The 17300-nt window shown below is 46.8% G+C and overlaps 1 protein-coding gene across 7 annotated transcripts in view; it reads right to left on the bottom strand.

Annotated features, from left to right (window-relative positions):
• OPCML (opioid binding protein/cell adhesion molecule like) overlaps positions 1-17300 on the bottom strand; it is a 1065415-nt gene that overhangs the window by 25213 nt on the left and 1022902 nt on the right. For 2 of the 7 annotated variants that reach the window (XM_061406443.1, XM_061406446.1), the window contains 4 exons: positions 11248-11385; positions 10747-10867; positions 10128-10279; positions 9215-9241 (listed from right to left, as the gene is read on the bottom strand). In XM_061406443.1, the coding sequence (XP_061262427.1) occupies positions 9215-9241; positions 10128-10279; positions 10747-10867; positions 11248-11385 (438 nt within the window). The remainder of the gene's footprint in view (positions 1-9214; positions 9242-10127; positions 10280-10746; positions 10868-11247; positions 11386-17300) is intronic. The other 5 variants (XM_061406442.1, XM_061406448.1, XM_061406441.1 and 2 more) reach the window with 3 other exon arrangements.

Here is a 17300-nt window from a genome sequence, read left to right as displayed (position 1 = left end):
CACCCACACCCCCTTCCACCCCTTCAGGTCACCGCAGAGCACCAAATTGAGCTCCCATGTGCACGCTGTCTAGCAGGAAGTAGCACAATGACTTGGACGAGATGGTTAACATCTCTGAAGCAGTGATTTTCATGTATAAACTCTGTGGGGAGGTGATTTTTTCATCTGCACAAGGATGCTCTGAGGATGAGTTCAAATGACATATAAAATCACTCAGACTACGTAAAGGATGAATAACTACTGGGTTAATCAGAACTAGGGCCATAGTAGCTAGTTTCTAAAGTAGCATCTTTGGTGTGGCTCATGATTTAAATAAAGATGCCCTGTGTACACTGGATTCTCAAAGTTAATTGCCAAGCATACGTGACTCTGGCTTAGCAAGCACGTAACTGGTCTCTCCTCACAAGACCAGAGGTGGCTCCAACCACAGGTTAAGGCTTCTCAGGGAAGGCCACTTACTCTGAGGAGGTATAATTAGAAGCCCAGCTCTATTTGGGAAATCCCCACATTCAAGAAATCCTTATTTACCCTTAACAATGACTCAGTCCAACAGAATGACTCTTATAAACATCAGACTTAATTACATATTTTTTCAGGGATAAACTAAAAGTGAGAACACATTACTATGTCCTTTCCCCTCATTTCACCCTCCTCATAGCTAAAAATGTATTGCTTCCTTCATTCCTGCTGTTGAGCACCTTTGAAAATAAACGCTTACTGCTGCTGCTGCTGCTAAGTTGCTTCAGTCGTGTCTGACTCTGTGCGACCCCATAGACGGCAGCCCAGCAGGCTCCCCCGTTCCTGGGATTCTCCAGGCAAGAAGACTGGAGTGGGTTGCCATTTCCTTCTCCAATGCATGAAAGTGAAAAGTGAAAGTGAAGTCGCTCAGTCGTGTCCAACTCTTAGCGACCCCATGGACTGCAGCCTACCGGGTTCTCCATCCACGGGATTTTCCAGGCAAGAGTACTGGAGTGGGGTGCCATTGCCTTCTCCATAAACGCTCACACAAAGCCACAAAGCCACAAAATCAACCATGAATGACATAACAATGACAACTAAATACCTCGGGGACATATGCAGACAAAAATGAGCTAATCCTTGGTATACAGAAGAGAGAAAAAGACAGAATGATCAAGAGATAAATTCCAGAAATGATAAACATCAGAAAGGTCAACCATTCTGTCCGTGTTGTCTGCACTGGAGGTAACGTTTTTATGGCCATGTGTGAGGCCCAGCAGTGGTAAGACAAGTAAATAAAGAAAGAGGCAAACAAACAAATGAATAAAATAAAGTTCACTTGCAGAGGTTACTTACTTTGTTGAATTAAATATACTATACCTTATAGATTTTTAAAAAGCAAATTTGGTCGAGGACTTAGCATAGAATTAACCTGCAAACCCAGTTCTCTGGAAAACAAGAGTGGCTGACCTCAAGGGCAGGCTGATCACACTCTGGAGGAACAGGGGTTGAAAATCAAAGTAACCAAACTCAGCACAAAGCTCCCAGCAAACTACATAAGCATATGGATGAGATCCTGCCCTGCAAAAGGTTTTGAAGTTTAAAAATTGAAGAGCCCAGATACATTTTTTTAAAGTAGCTTTGATATTAATTTCTTATTTTGATATTAATTTCTCATTTAAATGCTTTCTTCTATGCAATCATCCGCTTTGTTTTTTCAGTCTCCTAACTTTATTGAGGCTTTCAATGGCTAAGTCAAAGATCTCTCTTGGTAAATGCCACATTTCTCTTGAAAATACGTGGGTTATTTTCAAATGTCTTTTGATATTGATTTCTAGCATAATTCCACAGAGGTAAGAGAACAGACTTTGTATGATTTCAATACCTTTAGACCATGAAATTTTTACACCTTGTTTGATGTCCCTGGATATGTTCCAGTGTCTCCTGGTTTATAGTCTATGGGAACTTGAATAGAATTTGTATCCTACTGTTATGTGAAAATTATATAAATCTTAATTATGTTGAATTGTTTCACAGTGCTTTTCAGGTCTACTATATCCTTCTACTTCTGTGTATATTCATTAATGAATTTTCAAGAGTTTGATATTGAAACTCCAACTAACAGCCTTATTTACTTAAAAAACCGTAATATATAGTGGAACTATGTGTACTTTGTTCTGTATTCTCCAGGTCTCCTGTAAATGCGTTGTCATACTTTCATATAAATTAAGAGAAAAACTGGAGGGTCCATTACAACTGAGAAAGGTACTGAGACGGCCCCCTTTTTCTTCCTGTGATTGCAATGAAAACTGGGCACAGTTCTTCAGCAAGAAATTCGATAGCAAGGTGTGGCTGTAATCCTACTAAAATAGCAGGTGGTAGTATGGTCATCCGGAGAAGGCAATGGCACCCCACTCCAGTACTCTTGCCTGGAAAATCCCATGGACGGATGAGCCTGGTAGGCTGCAGTTCATGGGGTTGCAAAGAGTCGGACACAACTGAAGCGACTTAGCAGCAGCAGCAGCAGCAGTATGGTCATCACAATAAGAGGAAAAAAAAACCACAGGAAAGTTGAACATGGTAATAGCACAGTGAGATCAAGGAAGCATCTGAAATCTAAGAAGATACACTTTAGTTCTGAAATTTAGATGAGTTTTATGAGTGTGAACTATGTGACCTTCCTAATGAGGAACCAAAAGGATAATGATGTTCTTGGTGATTAAAAGAGGAGCGAGGAAATCTAATTAGACGATGCATGTGTTACTCTTGTTGGGGAAACGTAAACCTCTTTTCAGCAGGGCTGGCTGATGAAGGTGCATCACTTGCTATCAAAGGGAGCTGTTCCTCCATTGTCTTTAATTACAGCAGAAACAGGGCCTGGTATTGTTCTGCAAAGAAGATGAACCAGGCTTCACGCTCTAGGAAGGCGTGGGGATAAAGAGGCGAAAATGGCAGCCATCCCACAAAGCCCAAGGCCTAGGAAGTTCATAGCAGAAGTTAAATCAGACCCATCAGCTCATCACAGCCCTGAAAGAGGCAAGGCTCTGGTCTGTGCCGAACCAGAAGCTCCAGCGTGTGCTGACATCAGCACAGCCCAGCACTCTGTGTTAAAGCCTAAATGCTCTGGCTGACGGCCAGATGTCAGTGATTCAGACAGAGGGGAGCAGGGTGCGAGGGAGTGACAAGGAGTCTCATCAGGAATGAAATGTGAAATGTCTGCATATTTTTTCCCTAATATGTTGACATTTTGCAGGTTGGGGAAAATACAAATGATGCTGCTGCTGCCACCAGCCAGAAGCATTGGCGTTTCTCTCTGACTCATTCCCTCCCACCTGGATTTAAATAGTGGATTTGGAAAATAAAAATCATACGTGTTATCAGCAGGAAATGGACAAGCATGGACGTCTCTGCAAGAAGAAACCACTTGATGAGCACCTTCTTCAACAGTCTATCAGGATGTCTCCCTTTTACTGCCTTACATTCCCTTACGTTGCCTCCCTTACAAGGAAGACCCGGTTGGAGGGGACCCTAAGTTTCAAATTAGAACTGGGACATATGGTGGGGCTGGAATGCAAGGGATAGTGTGAGAGCAAGGTGTTGATTTGGCCTCCTTGTGGGGCGGTGGGGGGAAACTATGAGACTGTTAGAGTATTTGTCTTCCCTTTGGTTAGTGAACACTTTCACCCTTTATGGAGGTTGTTATGGATTCCCTGTTGACTGGAAGATATATTTATTAATCCACTCAGGATTAATAAATTACTGGACAATAACTATTACAAGGTTCAGGGCTATATCCTTCCATGTAGCAACAAATACAAGCCTAAAGGTAAACTATCAAGAAAATCTAAACAATGGGTGTACGATTCTTCAGTGGGACTCAGAAATGCTTGGTAGATGGGGTACCATTAAGGAGAAGCTTCCAAGGTAAGTGCAACTTAGGCAGAGAAGAGACAAATGCTTCCCTCTGTGACCCTACAACACACTGGAAGAGACTGGGTACTACGGGTTAGAAAGAAGCACGGGATTGAGGCCAGACACACTTGGGTGCAGAACCTGATGCTAAGGCGTCCTTCCATGGTGGGCTTTCTATCTGAGGCAGGAAGGAATTCATCACATGGCTCAGATCCTCTGAGCTCCAGGCATAGCTTCTTCAGAGGGTTCTGAGCTGTCTAAAGCCACGTCTGGCCAACACCTACTAGCCAGTAGCTTCTTCATTCTTCTGATGTAGCACTTATGTTCTATGTTCTACTGTAAATGCCTGTTTACTTTCTTGTACAAGGTTGGGAAGTGTGTTCCTCTCCATATCTCAATCTGACTCTAATTCCCGCATACTAGGTTCTAAGCAAGCATTTGCTGATGGACAGAAGCTGGAATGTGCTGGGATCCAGGGTCCCAGGCAACAGAGGGGGTTGTCTAGAGTGGTGGGTGTGGAGAAGGCCGCAGGGAACGTGGCGACACGATGGAGGTTGATCCCAGAGCAAGGCTGATGTCAGGCTTTTCTGGGAGGCAGGTTTCAGCAGGGGGTGAATAGGTTGACTCTGAGTTTGGGAAGGGTCACTGGGCCCCGAAGTGGCAGATTGATGAGATTACCAAGGACAAGGGACCCACACATCGTAAAAGAAGCTCACGACTAGACATGGCACCTGCTCCGGGGTGAGTGAAGGGGGTGGGCAGAGGTAGTGGGAGGAGTGGTGCTGGGGTCTGCTTTCTTGGACCTGTGGGCTGACAGGCGTAGGGAGTGGGGGGACAGAAAGGTCAGGATGACCACAGAGATTGTAGTGAGGGGTGGGTGTGAAGATAAGGTGTACATTTGAGGCGGGGGAGGAGGTGCCAAGGAGAGAAAGATGGAGCTAGCCCTGACAGAACATTCAGGCGGCAGAGCGGCCTGTGATTCAGAACTGAGGAGAGTGTTAGGGACATAGATGGGAGGCTCCCAGACAGCTGCCCAGAGACTGGCCGACTCCTGGGGGCCCCGGCCTCCCAGGGAGACCTGCGCACGGAGCATATCTTCAGGGCTGTCCTTGGAGACTTTCATTCAATGGCTCTGGGACCAGGCCCAGGGGCCTGCATTTCTGAAGCACCAGAGGCGAGGTCTGAGGGCTAAGACAGGGTTCCCTTCAAAGACGCCCGAGGACACAGAAGACCCTGCCCCTCTTGCTGTAATGCCTTCCCTGGGCAGACGGCAGAGGGGCTAGATGCAGCCTGAGACCGAGAGGGAGGAAGACAGCCACGTGGCTGCATCATAGAAGATGGAAGCAGGGGGCTGGGGCCAGGAGGTCTGGGGCCAAGGGGAGTCCGGGTGTTCGGGGGGAAATGGGCCATGAGGCTGAGGTCTGACTGTCTGGACTGGAGGTGAAGGGAGAGGAGATGCTGGGTCCTCGAGCCCTGTGCCCAGCCCTCAGGTTGCACCTGGAGCCACCTGGGGAAGGTGAGGTTGTTGGGAGCCTTTATGGAGGAGGGGGTGGGGGGCAGGCTGTGGCCAGCTTTCCAGGGGCTGCCCTAGGTGAGGCCGGCCAGGCTGCAGGAGAAGAGCTGTCCGGCTGCCTCTAGTTGAAGAAAATCCGGTCTGAAGAGCCAGCCTGACATGTATATTTATTCTGGAGGAATGCCATTAGCAAAAGAAAATAGAGATTCTGTCCTCATGGCTTCTGGGGGCAGGGGAGGTAGACTGTCTTCCAGGCTGCTCCGAGGGACTGAGACTTTGCCTGAGGGAAAGAAATCCTGAGCCCAGATGCTGCCTTCACTGGAATACTTTGCCATTCTCTTATGCAAGGAAAAGATTCTGAGGAGTGGTCCCTAGTCCTGGTACTTAACTCAGAGCTCCTCATTTGTGTCGCTGCAATTTCACAGATGAATCTGCTCTCCTTTCTGCACCATCCCCTCCTTTCCGGCTTGTTTGCTTCCCTGTCCCTCTCCCCCGCCAGTTCCAATCCAGACGTTCACGTGGCCCATCGCGTGCCTCACGGTCTCTGCAGTGCCGGATGTAATCAAGTTCAGATCTTCCCTCCTTGCACCCTAAGGACGGGGGAGGGGAGGTTCTTGCCCAAGACCCAGCGGAGGCAGAATGGGCTGGCAAGTCTGAGAAAGTGAGTGGCTTCCTTGAGGGTCAGAGGTGTGCCCAGCACACCGAGCCCAGCCACCCCGGCTTCATGCGGTCCTGCCAAGGCTCTAGGATGTCAGGGCCGGGTGGCCTTTGGAGGCCTCATCCACTCCAAGAAGCTTACGGATACTTCCAACAAGTTGCTTTCAATAATCAGAACAGCTGCTGCCATCCCCAAGGTTATGGACGTCAGGCTTTGGAGATCTACTTCTGACCCTGCTTTCCTTTTTTTTTTTTTTTCAGAATAGAGACTTAGAAAGCAAGAAGGAATACTGGAGTGTGTTTTGTTCTGTTCTTACATTTTACAGGCACCATGGAACAGAGGGCATCATGGTGTGTGCCAGAGGCAGGCCTGGTACCCAGTTTCCCCATCCATCCCCGTGTTGGTCTGTTCTTTACCTTCTGCTGTCCCTCTAGTCCTGACAGTGGCCCCGGGACTGAGCAAAGTGGACAATCTGAAATGCTGCTTTGAGCTGGCACTCTGCTGGTGACCTGTCCTGTCTGTGTGGTCTCTGGAGGGGCAGCAACTGGTGGTGAGTGAGGAAGAAACATCCCACAGCAACGGCAGCCACTTATTTATCTCTGAGCCTCACTCGCCTACCTGGGTTGTCTCTCCTTTTTCCTAAGCACTTCCTGTCTCAGCCCGCTACCTCCGTAGCCTGTGTCTTCTGCCTTCGTTTGAGATTGCTTTCATCTCATTTTCCTGTGTTCTGTAAGTGTAGGCAGAAACTATATGAAAGATGTTTGTGTGAAAGGTCTGTTATGAGTGTGTGTTGTGATGGATTCACACATCACTTCAGGGCCCAAAGAGTCCCCACAAACCCAGCTCACAGTCCTTGAGGGCAGACACCAATGCACGCCTGGGGATGCGGCATGTCTGTGTGTGGGTTTGGGGGGTGTGAGCAGATGGCGTGCAAATGCTCAAATGGTCCTTTAAAAGAATGTGTTCAGATTACATAGAAGATGGGAGATGGAAATGGAAAATGAGTTCAAACAGGCTAACTGCTGACCTGGGCTTCATGTGGCTGGCTGCCCTGGGATATGAAGCTATGTCTTTCCCATGAGCTGAACTGTGTCCCCAAGCTCACATGTTGGAGCCCTAACTCCTGATGTGTGTTTGGAGACAGAGCCTTTAAAGAAGTGTTTAAGGTCAAGTGAGGTTATAATGGGTTTCCCAGGTGGTACTTGTGGTAAAGAATCTGTCTGACAATGGAGGAGAGGTAAGAAATGTGAGTTTGATCCCTGGGTTGGGAAGATCCCCTCGAGGCGGGCATGGCAACCCAGTTCTTAGGAAATCCCAAAGACACATGAGTCTGGCAGGCTGCAGTTCATGGGGTCTCAAAGAGTCAGACAGAACTGAAGTGACTTCGCATGAGGTTATAATGGTAGGGCCCCAATAGACAGGATTAGTGTTCAAATGATAAGAAGACACCCCAGGGAGCCCTCCTTCCCCATCTCTGGCCATCTCCATGCCCCATCCCACCATGCTCAGAGGAAAGGACATATGAGAATGAAGCTGGCATCTCCAGGAAGAGCACCCCCATCCAGTACAGCCAATACAGGTCTTCCTGGCTAACCTTGGCCTCTGGCCTCCAGAACTGTGAGAAAATCCATTTCTGCTGTCCCAGCCTACGCTCTTTCATTATAGCAGCCCTGGCGGGAGAATATCTCTTTCATCTCCATGAGCTGCTGTCCTCGGCTGGGACACACCTCTCTCCCGAGTTCACAGGGGCACAAGCACCCGGGCCTCTAGTGGTCAGTCCTGGGCTCCTCCTGTCGGCCACACCCCCACGGGCAACCCCACCAGCTCACGGGGTCACGGCAGGGTCAGTGGCAGGGCAGCACCCCAACCTCATCCTTTGCCAACCTCATCAGCTTTATCAAGACCAAGGGATGGACAATCACAGACACCAAGGTGTGGGCAGAGCCACTAGCTGTGAAAATGGCAGATCCAGAGCTGGGAGAGGAGCAGGTCAGAGCTGACTCCTGGTCTGGACGATTCAAGTCACCGTGGCTGAGATTGGTCCTCGATAAGGAGGGCTGTGTGGAGGCTTCCCCTCAGCCTGGGAGTGTGAGTGTGAGTGTGAGTGTGAGTGTGTGTGTGTGTGTGTGTGTCTGTGTGCCCTTGTTTCACGTCCTCTGGTAAACATTCTAGCACTGAGGAGGGGTCTGGTCTGGGTCTCATCAATACTTCTTCACTAGCTACATATACCTTAGTGTCACTTAGCCTCTGGGGTCCTCCTCTTATCCATCTTTAAAACAGGCTAATAACCTATTCTTACACAAAACTAGCATGATGAGTGGAAACCAATTGATATTTGGTAAATGGTAGGTATTATGATTGCGATTCATGGGGTCGCAAAGAGTAGGACATGACTGAGCAACTGAACTGAACTGAACTGAGGATGATCATTATGAACATGACCCAAGTACTCATATCTTAAAATGAAGCTTTCAGAGTTAAGTCATTAGCCCTTTTTGCTTTGGGCTGAAGGGATTATCTTGAGGGACAGGGAGGCCTGGCCTGCTTTAGTCCATGGGGTCACAGGGAGTCAGACATGACTTAGTGGCTAAACAACATTAGAATGACTTCCCCAGGAAGACAATCATCTGATAAGCCATTTGGTGTCTGGGCTGGGTTCCCCTAGTGCCATGTACAAATAGAATACACATCCCTGTTAAAAGCCACCAAGTAGAAGTTTATCATTTTGGAGAGATCCCTTCTCCAGAAATGAATAATGATATTTCATATGTATGTGTGTAAAAGCCATCATGGGCTTCCCTGGTAAAGAATCCACCTGCAACCCAGGAGATGCAGGTTCAATCCCTGGGTTGGGAAGATGCCCTGGAGAAGGAAATGGCAACCCACTGTAGTATTCTTGCCCGGGAAATCCCGTGGACAGAGGAATCCGGAGGGCTACAATCCACGGGGTCACAAAGAGTTGGATACAACTTAGTGACTAAACAAAAACAACAAAAGCCATCATATTCTACATGTTTGTTACCTAAACTGTGCACACCAGCCCCCTGAATTCTATCCAGTAAGGAGAAAAAGTCAGGGAGGAGGAGCAGGCAAGCCTATCTTGGAACGAGGCTTAACATCAAAAGCATAGGCATTCAGGCAGGCAGAGGAGTGAAGGAACATGCGGTACCCACCTGCCACTGCTGATGAGGGGCTTATTTCTAAGACACACACAGCACAATGCACACACAATGCAGAGAGAAAACAAGAGACATAGATCACACATTTCAGATGGTTGGTGGACAAAGTTTAGTTCATGTCAACGCTGAAAGCTGTTCGGGGTCTGAGGTCCATATGAACAATGAACACCTTTCCTTCCTAGTTACCAGACAGTTCCCTCTTGCCAAATCTCGGCAAATAAACACACACATAAACACACGGACCATCACAACAAGCTGGGCCTGGCCAGTGGGGTAAAATGTTGCACGAGGAGATGGACACGACAGTGTGAGAATGGAGGGAAGGCAGGATGAAGGCTCCCGAGGGGCCATTCGGGTCTCTGGGGTCCCCTCGCCCTGTGTAGGAGGGGGAGACCCTCAGAGAAGGGATGGATGTCCCAGCTGATGGCCCGATGAGGACCAGCCTCTTTCTCCATTCATTCCAATGAATGAGAACATGACATGCAGTCAATATGACAGTTAGGATGGCAGAGTTGACCTGGTTTACAACTGCAACTAGAACCCCTAGAATCGTACACTCTTCCTGTAGGGCATCTTAACACTATATCTAATTTACTTCTCAGACTGAGAGTGCTGCAGCTGAACTCTTCTGTGGTTCCATCTTGTTTAAGGCAACCACTGTGCAACGTGGTTCAGAATTCAGTTCACTCCTTTTGTAACGTGGAAAGCTCGCCTCATGATAGACCAGGAGCTATCGGTTGCCTTGTAAACACCACAGCATCACAGGCTAAGAGAATGACCAGGTGGGGTGGTGGGTTGCGCTCGCATCTAAGGTGGAGGGGGGAGCAGTATGGATGGATACAGGCCAGCGGATCTCGCCTTCCTCCCCCGCCCATCCAAGCCCTGCGTCCAGGCCTCCTGCACTCACCATACAGTGTGATGCTGGCATTGGTAATCCCAAGCTTGTTCGTGGCCACACAAGTATAGTTCCCATAATCCTTCTCTGAGACGTTGAAGAAGGTCAGCGTGGATATGTGGCCTTTGTTCTCGATCCTCATGCCGTCCAGGCCGGTGGCCAGCCTGCAAAAGAAGAGGAGGTACTGTGGGTCTGGTTCCACTCATGGAGTGAGGGGGCAGGCAAGAGGGGCCGGGGATTCACCCCCAGACACACAACTCTCCTCTGCACGAAGCCCTTCCCTCCAACTAACCCAGCGCCTCTCCCTCCAGCCATAAGCACCACAGTCTCCATCAGGGGTGGAAAGGGAAGGTGCCCATGCTCCCAGGCTGCCTTCTGGAGTTCCTAGTCCTTCAAGATGGCCCCGTCTACAGCTAATCTCAGATTCTGAAACAAAGTCGATCCACATTGCCCACTTCCCAACTTCCTCTGCTTTTTGTTGCTGGTTCTAAAAGGAGGCTCTGTTATAATGGAGGCTGTCATCAGTTTGGTTTTGCCATATCTCCCCCCTGGACTCCATCGCCCTCCTTCTGCGTGGGGCATCACCCATCAACTCTGCTTCAGACATGCCCCGTTTCTGCTTCCAAGGTACCTGGTGTCTTCCTTGAACCACTGGAACTCAGCCATGGGCACTGCCGAGGCTTCACAGCTCAAGATGCCCTTCTGGCCAACGGAGACCCCTGTGTTCTTGGCTTTGGAGATATAGGGGGGGTCTGTGGGGGGATGCGGAGCAAGGCCATAAGACAAATGAGAGGCAGGACAGTTGACAGTCAGCTGCTGTATATACCCCCTCCTCCAGCTAAACAACCATCTATCTTAGGAAAAGGACTTCTTGCTTGAAGATACTGCATTTACCCGGCATCTTCTTCAAGCCTTCAAATGAGCCCAGAGTTAACAATTCTCCCCATTAGCTAAAAGCTCTGATGGTCACAGGAAGGCCCCGTGGCCCTGGAGATGGTGATGAGCACAAAGATCTGACACAGTGTTTTCCTGTTGGAAACAGCTTGGGTCTATTAAGAAAATGGCCTTGCCATTGCTTGTCCGTCCCCATGCCCTCCTGCCCCCTGGGACTCCCGACAGTGGATCCACTCACAGTTGACAGTGATCTTTACTTTCCGCACGTCAGGGGCAGCAACATCATTCAAGGCGCTGCACTCATACTCCCCGGACTGGTCACGTTTGATGTCAGAGATTTCCAGGTATTCATCCTCACTCACAAAGCCCTGGCCTTCTGGGAGGCAAGAAACAGACAGAGACAATCAAGAACCTATGCAACTGGGGACATAACTGTATTTTCATCTAGAATTTAGAGAAGGAATGCAAAAATCCACAAAATAGGGTTTGAACCTCAACTCGAAGATTCTAGACATCTGTTGGCCCCAAAGTATTTGAAGAAATTCTCTGATTGAATCTTAGGTCAATACATTTGGGTCCAAGTCACTTTAACTTTTCAGATCATTTGTTAAGAAGGGCATATCATTCATTTTTTAAAATTTTTTATTTTATTTTATTTTTTAACTTCACAATATTGTATTGGCTTTGCCATATATCAACATGAATCCGCCACAGGTATACACGTGTTCCCCATCCTGAACCCTCCTCCCTCCTTCCTCCCCGTACCATCCTTCTGGGTCATCCCAGTGCACCAGCCCCAAGCATCCAGTATCGTGCATCAAACCTGGACTGGTGACTCGTTTCAAATATGACATTATACATGTTTCAATACCATTTTCCCAAATCATCCCACCCTCTCCCTCTCCCCAGAGTCCAAAAGACTGTTCTATACATCAGTGTCTCTTTTGCTGCCTCGTATACAGGGTTATTGTTACCATCTTTCTAAATTCCATATATATGCATTATATACTGTATTGGTGTTTTTCTTTCTGGCTTACTTCACTCTGTATAATAGGCTCCAGTTTCATCCATCTCATTAGAACTGATTCAAATGTATTCTTTTTAATGGCTGAGTAATACTCCATTGTGTATATGTACCACAGCTTTCTTATCCATTCATCTGCTGATGGACATCTAGGTTGCTTCCATGACCTGGCTATTATAAACAGTGCTGCGATGAACATTGGGGTACAGGTGTCTCTTTAAATTCTGGTTTCCTCAGTGTGTATGCCCAGCAGTGGGATTGCTGGATCATAAGGCAGTTCTATTTCCAGTTTTTTAAGGAATCTCCACACTGTTCTCCATAGTGGCTGTACTAGTTTGCATTCCCACCAACAGTGTAAGAGGGTTCCCTTTTCTCCACACCCTCTCCAGCATTTATTGCTTGTAGACTTTTGGATCACAGCCATTCTGACTGGCATGAAATGGTACCTCATAGTGGTTTTGATTTGCATTTCTCTGATAATGAATGATGTTGAGCATCTTTTCATGTGTTTGTTAGCCATCTGTATGTCTTCTTTGGAGAAATGTCTATTTAGTTCTTTGGCCCATTTTTTGATTGGGTCATTTATTTTTCTGGATTTGAGCTGTAGGAGTTGCTTGTATATTTTTGAGATTAGTTATTTGTCATTTGCTTCATTTGCTATTATGTTCTCCCCTTCTGAAGGCTGTCTTTTCACCTTGCTTATAGTTTCCTTTGTTGTGCAGAAGCTTTTAAGTTTAATTAGGTCCCATTTGTTTATTTTTGCTTTTGTTTCCAATATTCTGGGAGGTGGGTCATAGAGGATCCTGCTGTGATGTATGTCAGAGAGTGTTTTGCCTATGTTCTCCTCTAGGAGTTTTATAGTTTCTGGTCTTACATTTAGATCTTTAATCCATTTTGAGTTTATTTTTATGTATGGTGTTAGAAAGTGTTTGAATTCTTTTACAAGTGGTTGACCAGTTTTCCCAGCACCATTTGTTAAAGAGATTGTCTTTAATCCATTGTATATTCTTGCCTCCTCTGTCAAAGATAAGGTGTCCATAGGTGTGTGGATTTATCTCTGGGCTTTCTATTTTGTTCCATTGATCTATATTTCTGTCTTTGTGCCAGTACCATACTGTCTCGATGACTGTGGCTTTGTAGTAGAGCCTGAAGTCAGGCAGGTTGATTCCTTTAGGTCCATTCTTCTTTCTCAAGATTGCTTTGGCTATTCGAGTATTTTTGTATTTCCATACAAATTGTGAAATTATATGTTCTAGCTCTGTGAAGAATACCGTTGGTAACTTGATAGGGATTGCATTGAATCTATAAATTGCTTTGGGTAGTATATTCATTTTCACTATATTGATTCTTCCAATCCATGAACATGGTATATTCCTCCATCTATTAGTGTCCTCTTTGATTTCTTTCACCAGTGTTTTACAGTTTTCTATATATAGGTCTTTAGTTTCTTTAGGTAGATATATTCCTAAGTATTTTATTCTTTTCGTTGCAATGGTGAATGCAATTGTTTCCTTAATTTCTCTTTGTATTTTCTCATTATTAGTGTATAGGAATGCAAAGGATTTCTGTGTGTTGATTTTATATCCTGCAACTTTACTATATTCATTGATTAGTTCTAGTAATTTTCTGGTGGAGTCTTTAGGGTTTTCTATGTAGAGGATCATGTCATCTGCAAACAGTGAGAGTTTTACTTCTTCTTTTCCAATTTGGATTCCTTTTATTTCTTTTTCTGCTCTGATTGCTGTGGCCAAAACTTCCAAAACTATATCATATCATTCATTTTAAAAATATTATTATGAGGATTAACTAAGAGAGTACATGTGAAATACTGTAGCACTTTAATAAGCTTTGATATTTTGAAAGAGAATTGCCATGGTCAGCAACATAAATTTTTAAATGTGGGAATAATGTTAGGGTATGTGAATATGGACATCTTCGTTTTTCACTACATTTTCACCATGTACTACATGTCTTTGTACACAGAATACAAACTACTAAGACGTGTAGAATGAATAAGTAATCAGTTAACATTTTGGTACAAACAGACACAAAAGAGCTGGTTGGTTTCAAACGTCCTGGGGAAGACACAATGGTGAATGAATGAATGAGGAAACCCTCCTTGATTGCTATGTAGTAGGTGTTCAAAAAACATTTGCTAACATATAATAACTGAGAGTCCCAAATGATAGAGGTCTGGTTACTCGAACCTGGGGTGAGGGTACTTAATAATTGTAATACCCAGCTTTGTGGGACATTCTGGAGGCTTTGCTTGTATGCATGCTAAGTCGCTTCAGTTGTGTCCAGCTCTGTGCAACCCTATGAACTGTAGCCCACCAGGCTCCTCTGTCCATGGGATTCTTCAGGCAAGAATACTGGAGTGGGTTGCCATGCCCTCTTTCAGAGGTACTTCCCAACCCAGGGAATGGACCTGCGTCTCTTATTTCTAGACATTTGTGAAACTTGCAATTCATGATCCCAAATATTCTGGGGCTGAGAAACTGACATTGTTTGCAGCCACCAGAACATACTCTTGCAACGATCTGTCTCTGCCTCATCCCTCATTCCACTTCCTGTGGCTCAGTGCAAAGAGGACAGACCTTCTATTGTCTTGCATCTGCCAAAGCATCAGCCTCCTTTAAAAACCCAGACCCCCAAGGGCCAAGGAGAAAGTACATCCATTTGCATTTCTTATAAGCCTGATACCTGATTCCTTCTTGTGCTCTGGGCATGAGAGCAGAATTCGTTTTCAGGACGATAAAAATGTCTTGTAAATTTTCTCCAAACCCATATAAGCATATCTAATCCAATGGTCACTCAGTCAACCAAGTCTGGGCCCACGATGGGTTTGGGATAGGAAGCGGATGTTGGGGCTGGGGGAGTTGACGGGCAGACACCAGGCAGGTGCTTTGGCATCCTGATTCCGCTGACATAGAAGCCTTGGGACATTCCCACCACCTACCCCTTTCCCAGGACACTGACTTTTTTCAGCTCTTCTGGCCTTTCTTGCCACCATACCCTCCTTAGCTCAGCACGCCCATCCAGGCTTTGCCTTTAGTGTCTGGATCCTGGTTGCCAAGACCAACGGCAGAAAGTATGGGGCTTCAGGCAAACATGTAAACAAACAGAGTCTCCAAGTGAGCACCACCCTGGGAGGCCAATCTCATGCTATTTTGTGAGGGAAATCCTGCATCATTGGCCAGCAGGAGCAATTACTGGCCAGGGCAGCCTCCTGGGATTTGGGCCTGTGGATATGACCCCAGGACAAGCCCACAGGGAGAGTTTCAGGATCTTGGGGAATCTGGTCAAACCCACGTGAGGAGTGACTGGAAGCAGAGGTGAAGGGGAAAACGGGGTTCTGGGCAAGCCCACACTTCCCAGCCTGAGATCTGAGTGTCAGTTCAGAATGGTATTACCGGGCTAAGTCTGGTCCCAGGCACTGGACAAGAACTTTGAAAACTGTGAGGGAGATGTGCCAGGGCAGTTGCCTCCTGGGCCCCAGGGTGGGGCCCTGTTTGCTGGGACCTCGGGGTAGTGGGGCTGGTCACAGCCCTCCATCTCACAGACATTTAATTATCCAGGCTGGCTCATATCTAACTCCTCAGTGTCATTAGAGGGATGTCAACATTCTCTCACCCTCATCTCCTTATTTCTCTTAGACTTAACAACATCTCAGTGTCAAAGGGGATCCTGAAACCACTTATTTCAGGATGTGTAATAAAGATACTTCCCAGGTGATACAATGGTAAAGAACCCAGCTGCTAATGCAGGAGAGCCGCGTTTGCCATCCCTGGGTGGAGAAGATCCCCTGGAGAAGGAAATGGCAACCCACTCCAGTATTCTTGCCTGGAAATCCCGTGGACAGAGGAGCCTGATGGGCTATAGTCCATGGGGTCTCAAAGAGTTGGACGTGACCAGACAACAACAAAGATAAAAATTGCCTCGCTCATTAAAATGATGCTGGTTGACCAACCTAACTGTTTTGAAGGAAAAAAACAACAGCGAAATCATACAGACATAATGACTTTCCAGACTCAGTGTGCCATTTCTGCGGTGAATAAATACACAGGATGGAGAGGAGGGCTTTCTCCTATGAAGACTCCATCATTCTTTCAAATTGTACTGCAGTGAATTTGCCACGAGTAATTAACCTCCCTGTACTTAACCAAGGAGATGAGCTACCTGCAGTGGGCCTGGCAGGAGCCTCTGGCGGGGTCACTGACCTACCTTTCTTGGGGAGAATGAGTTAGACCCACAGCAGGCTGCCCAGTTTACACCAGACAGATGGCTTAAAGCCCCTGATGAGGCAGATCTGTGATGCTAGTCGGCACAGAGGGGAGGGAGCCCTTTGGGGATGACAGGGGTCTTTGCACTGGGACCCCGAATGAGTGTCTTCTACCAGAGCGAGGGGACAGACCTGGGTCCTCCACGGGGGAAACTGCTGGACAACAAGGCCACTCCCTGGAACGCGGGGATTTATCTCCACTCTCTGTTCTGTTTGCATGGACTGTTCTGTGACAGCAAATAAGGGAGGAAGTAAGAGTGTTTTGCACAAATTGAGGGTCGTTACGATAATACTACCTCATTAAGTGAGAAAATGAATTTCGTCAAGTTTGTTCTGTAAAGTAAGTGGTTCTCGGGTTTTAATTGGCACATAAATTCCTCCGAGATTTTATGTATTACATATAGATTCTGATGCAGTAGGTGCAGGGTGGGGCTTGGTTTCTGCATTTCTATCTTAAAGCAAAACTGTGGGGGAGACATGAAACTCTCGTTTTCATACATTTTCTCAGAAAACACAGTCTAGTCTTGCAGCCTATCTTTTCTGTAAAGTCCCTTTTGACTGTATCTTCAGAATTTTCCCGTGGTACCCAGAGCATCCTGCCTGCACCCCGTCTGCCCCCATTTCTAAGTGTCTCAGGACTTCCGAGCTCTTGGCCTCCTGTCCCCATTCTCCATGTGCTGTTCTCAGCCCGTTCTGACTCTCTCGTGCACCTGGGCCTGCGAAGGGGTTGGCTGGTCAGTGACATTTACTGCCTGCCCCTTGAGTTGAGATCCTCGTGGAGCTTGCATCTCCAAAGGCACCCTTTCTTTGGAGCTGCAAGCTTGGCTGGCAGGTCTACATTGAGGATCTGGATCCTTGAAACTACCTTTCCCACCGTGTCCTTGTGATCTTACTGAAAAACACACGCACCCTTGGACACCACTTTCGCTAAGAAAAAGAAGAAGATGTTGACATTCATCCCCACCTCAAGCCCAAGGAAGGGGGT

This window comes from Bos javanicus, chromosome 29, assembly GCF_032452875.1.
Source record: "Bos javanicus breed banteng chromosome 29, ARS-OSU_banteng_1.0, whole genome shotgun sequence".
Taxonomy (NCBI): domain Eukaryota; kingdom Metazoa; phylum Chordata; class Mammalia; order Artiodactyla; family Bovidae; genus Bos; species Bos javanicus.
Note: the sequence above shows the minus strand (reverse complement) of the source record. Positions and strands in the feature narration are given on the sequence as shown.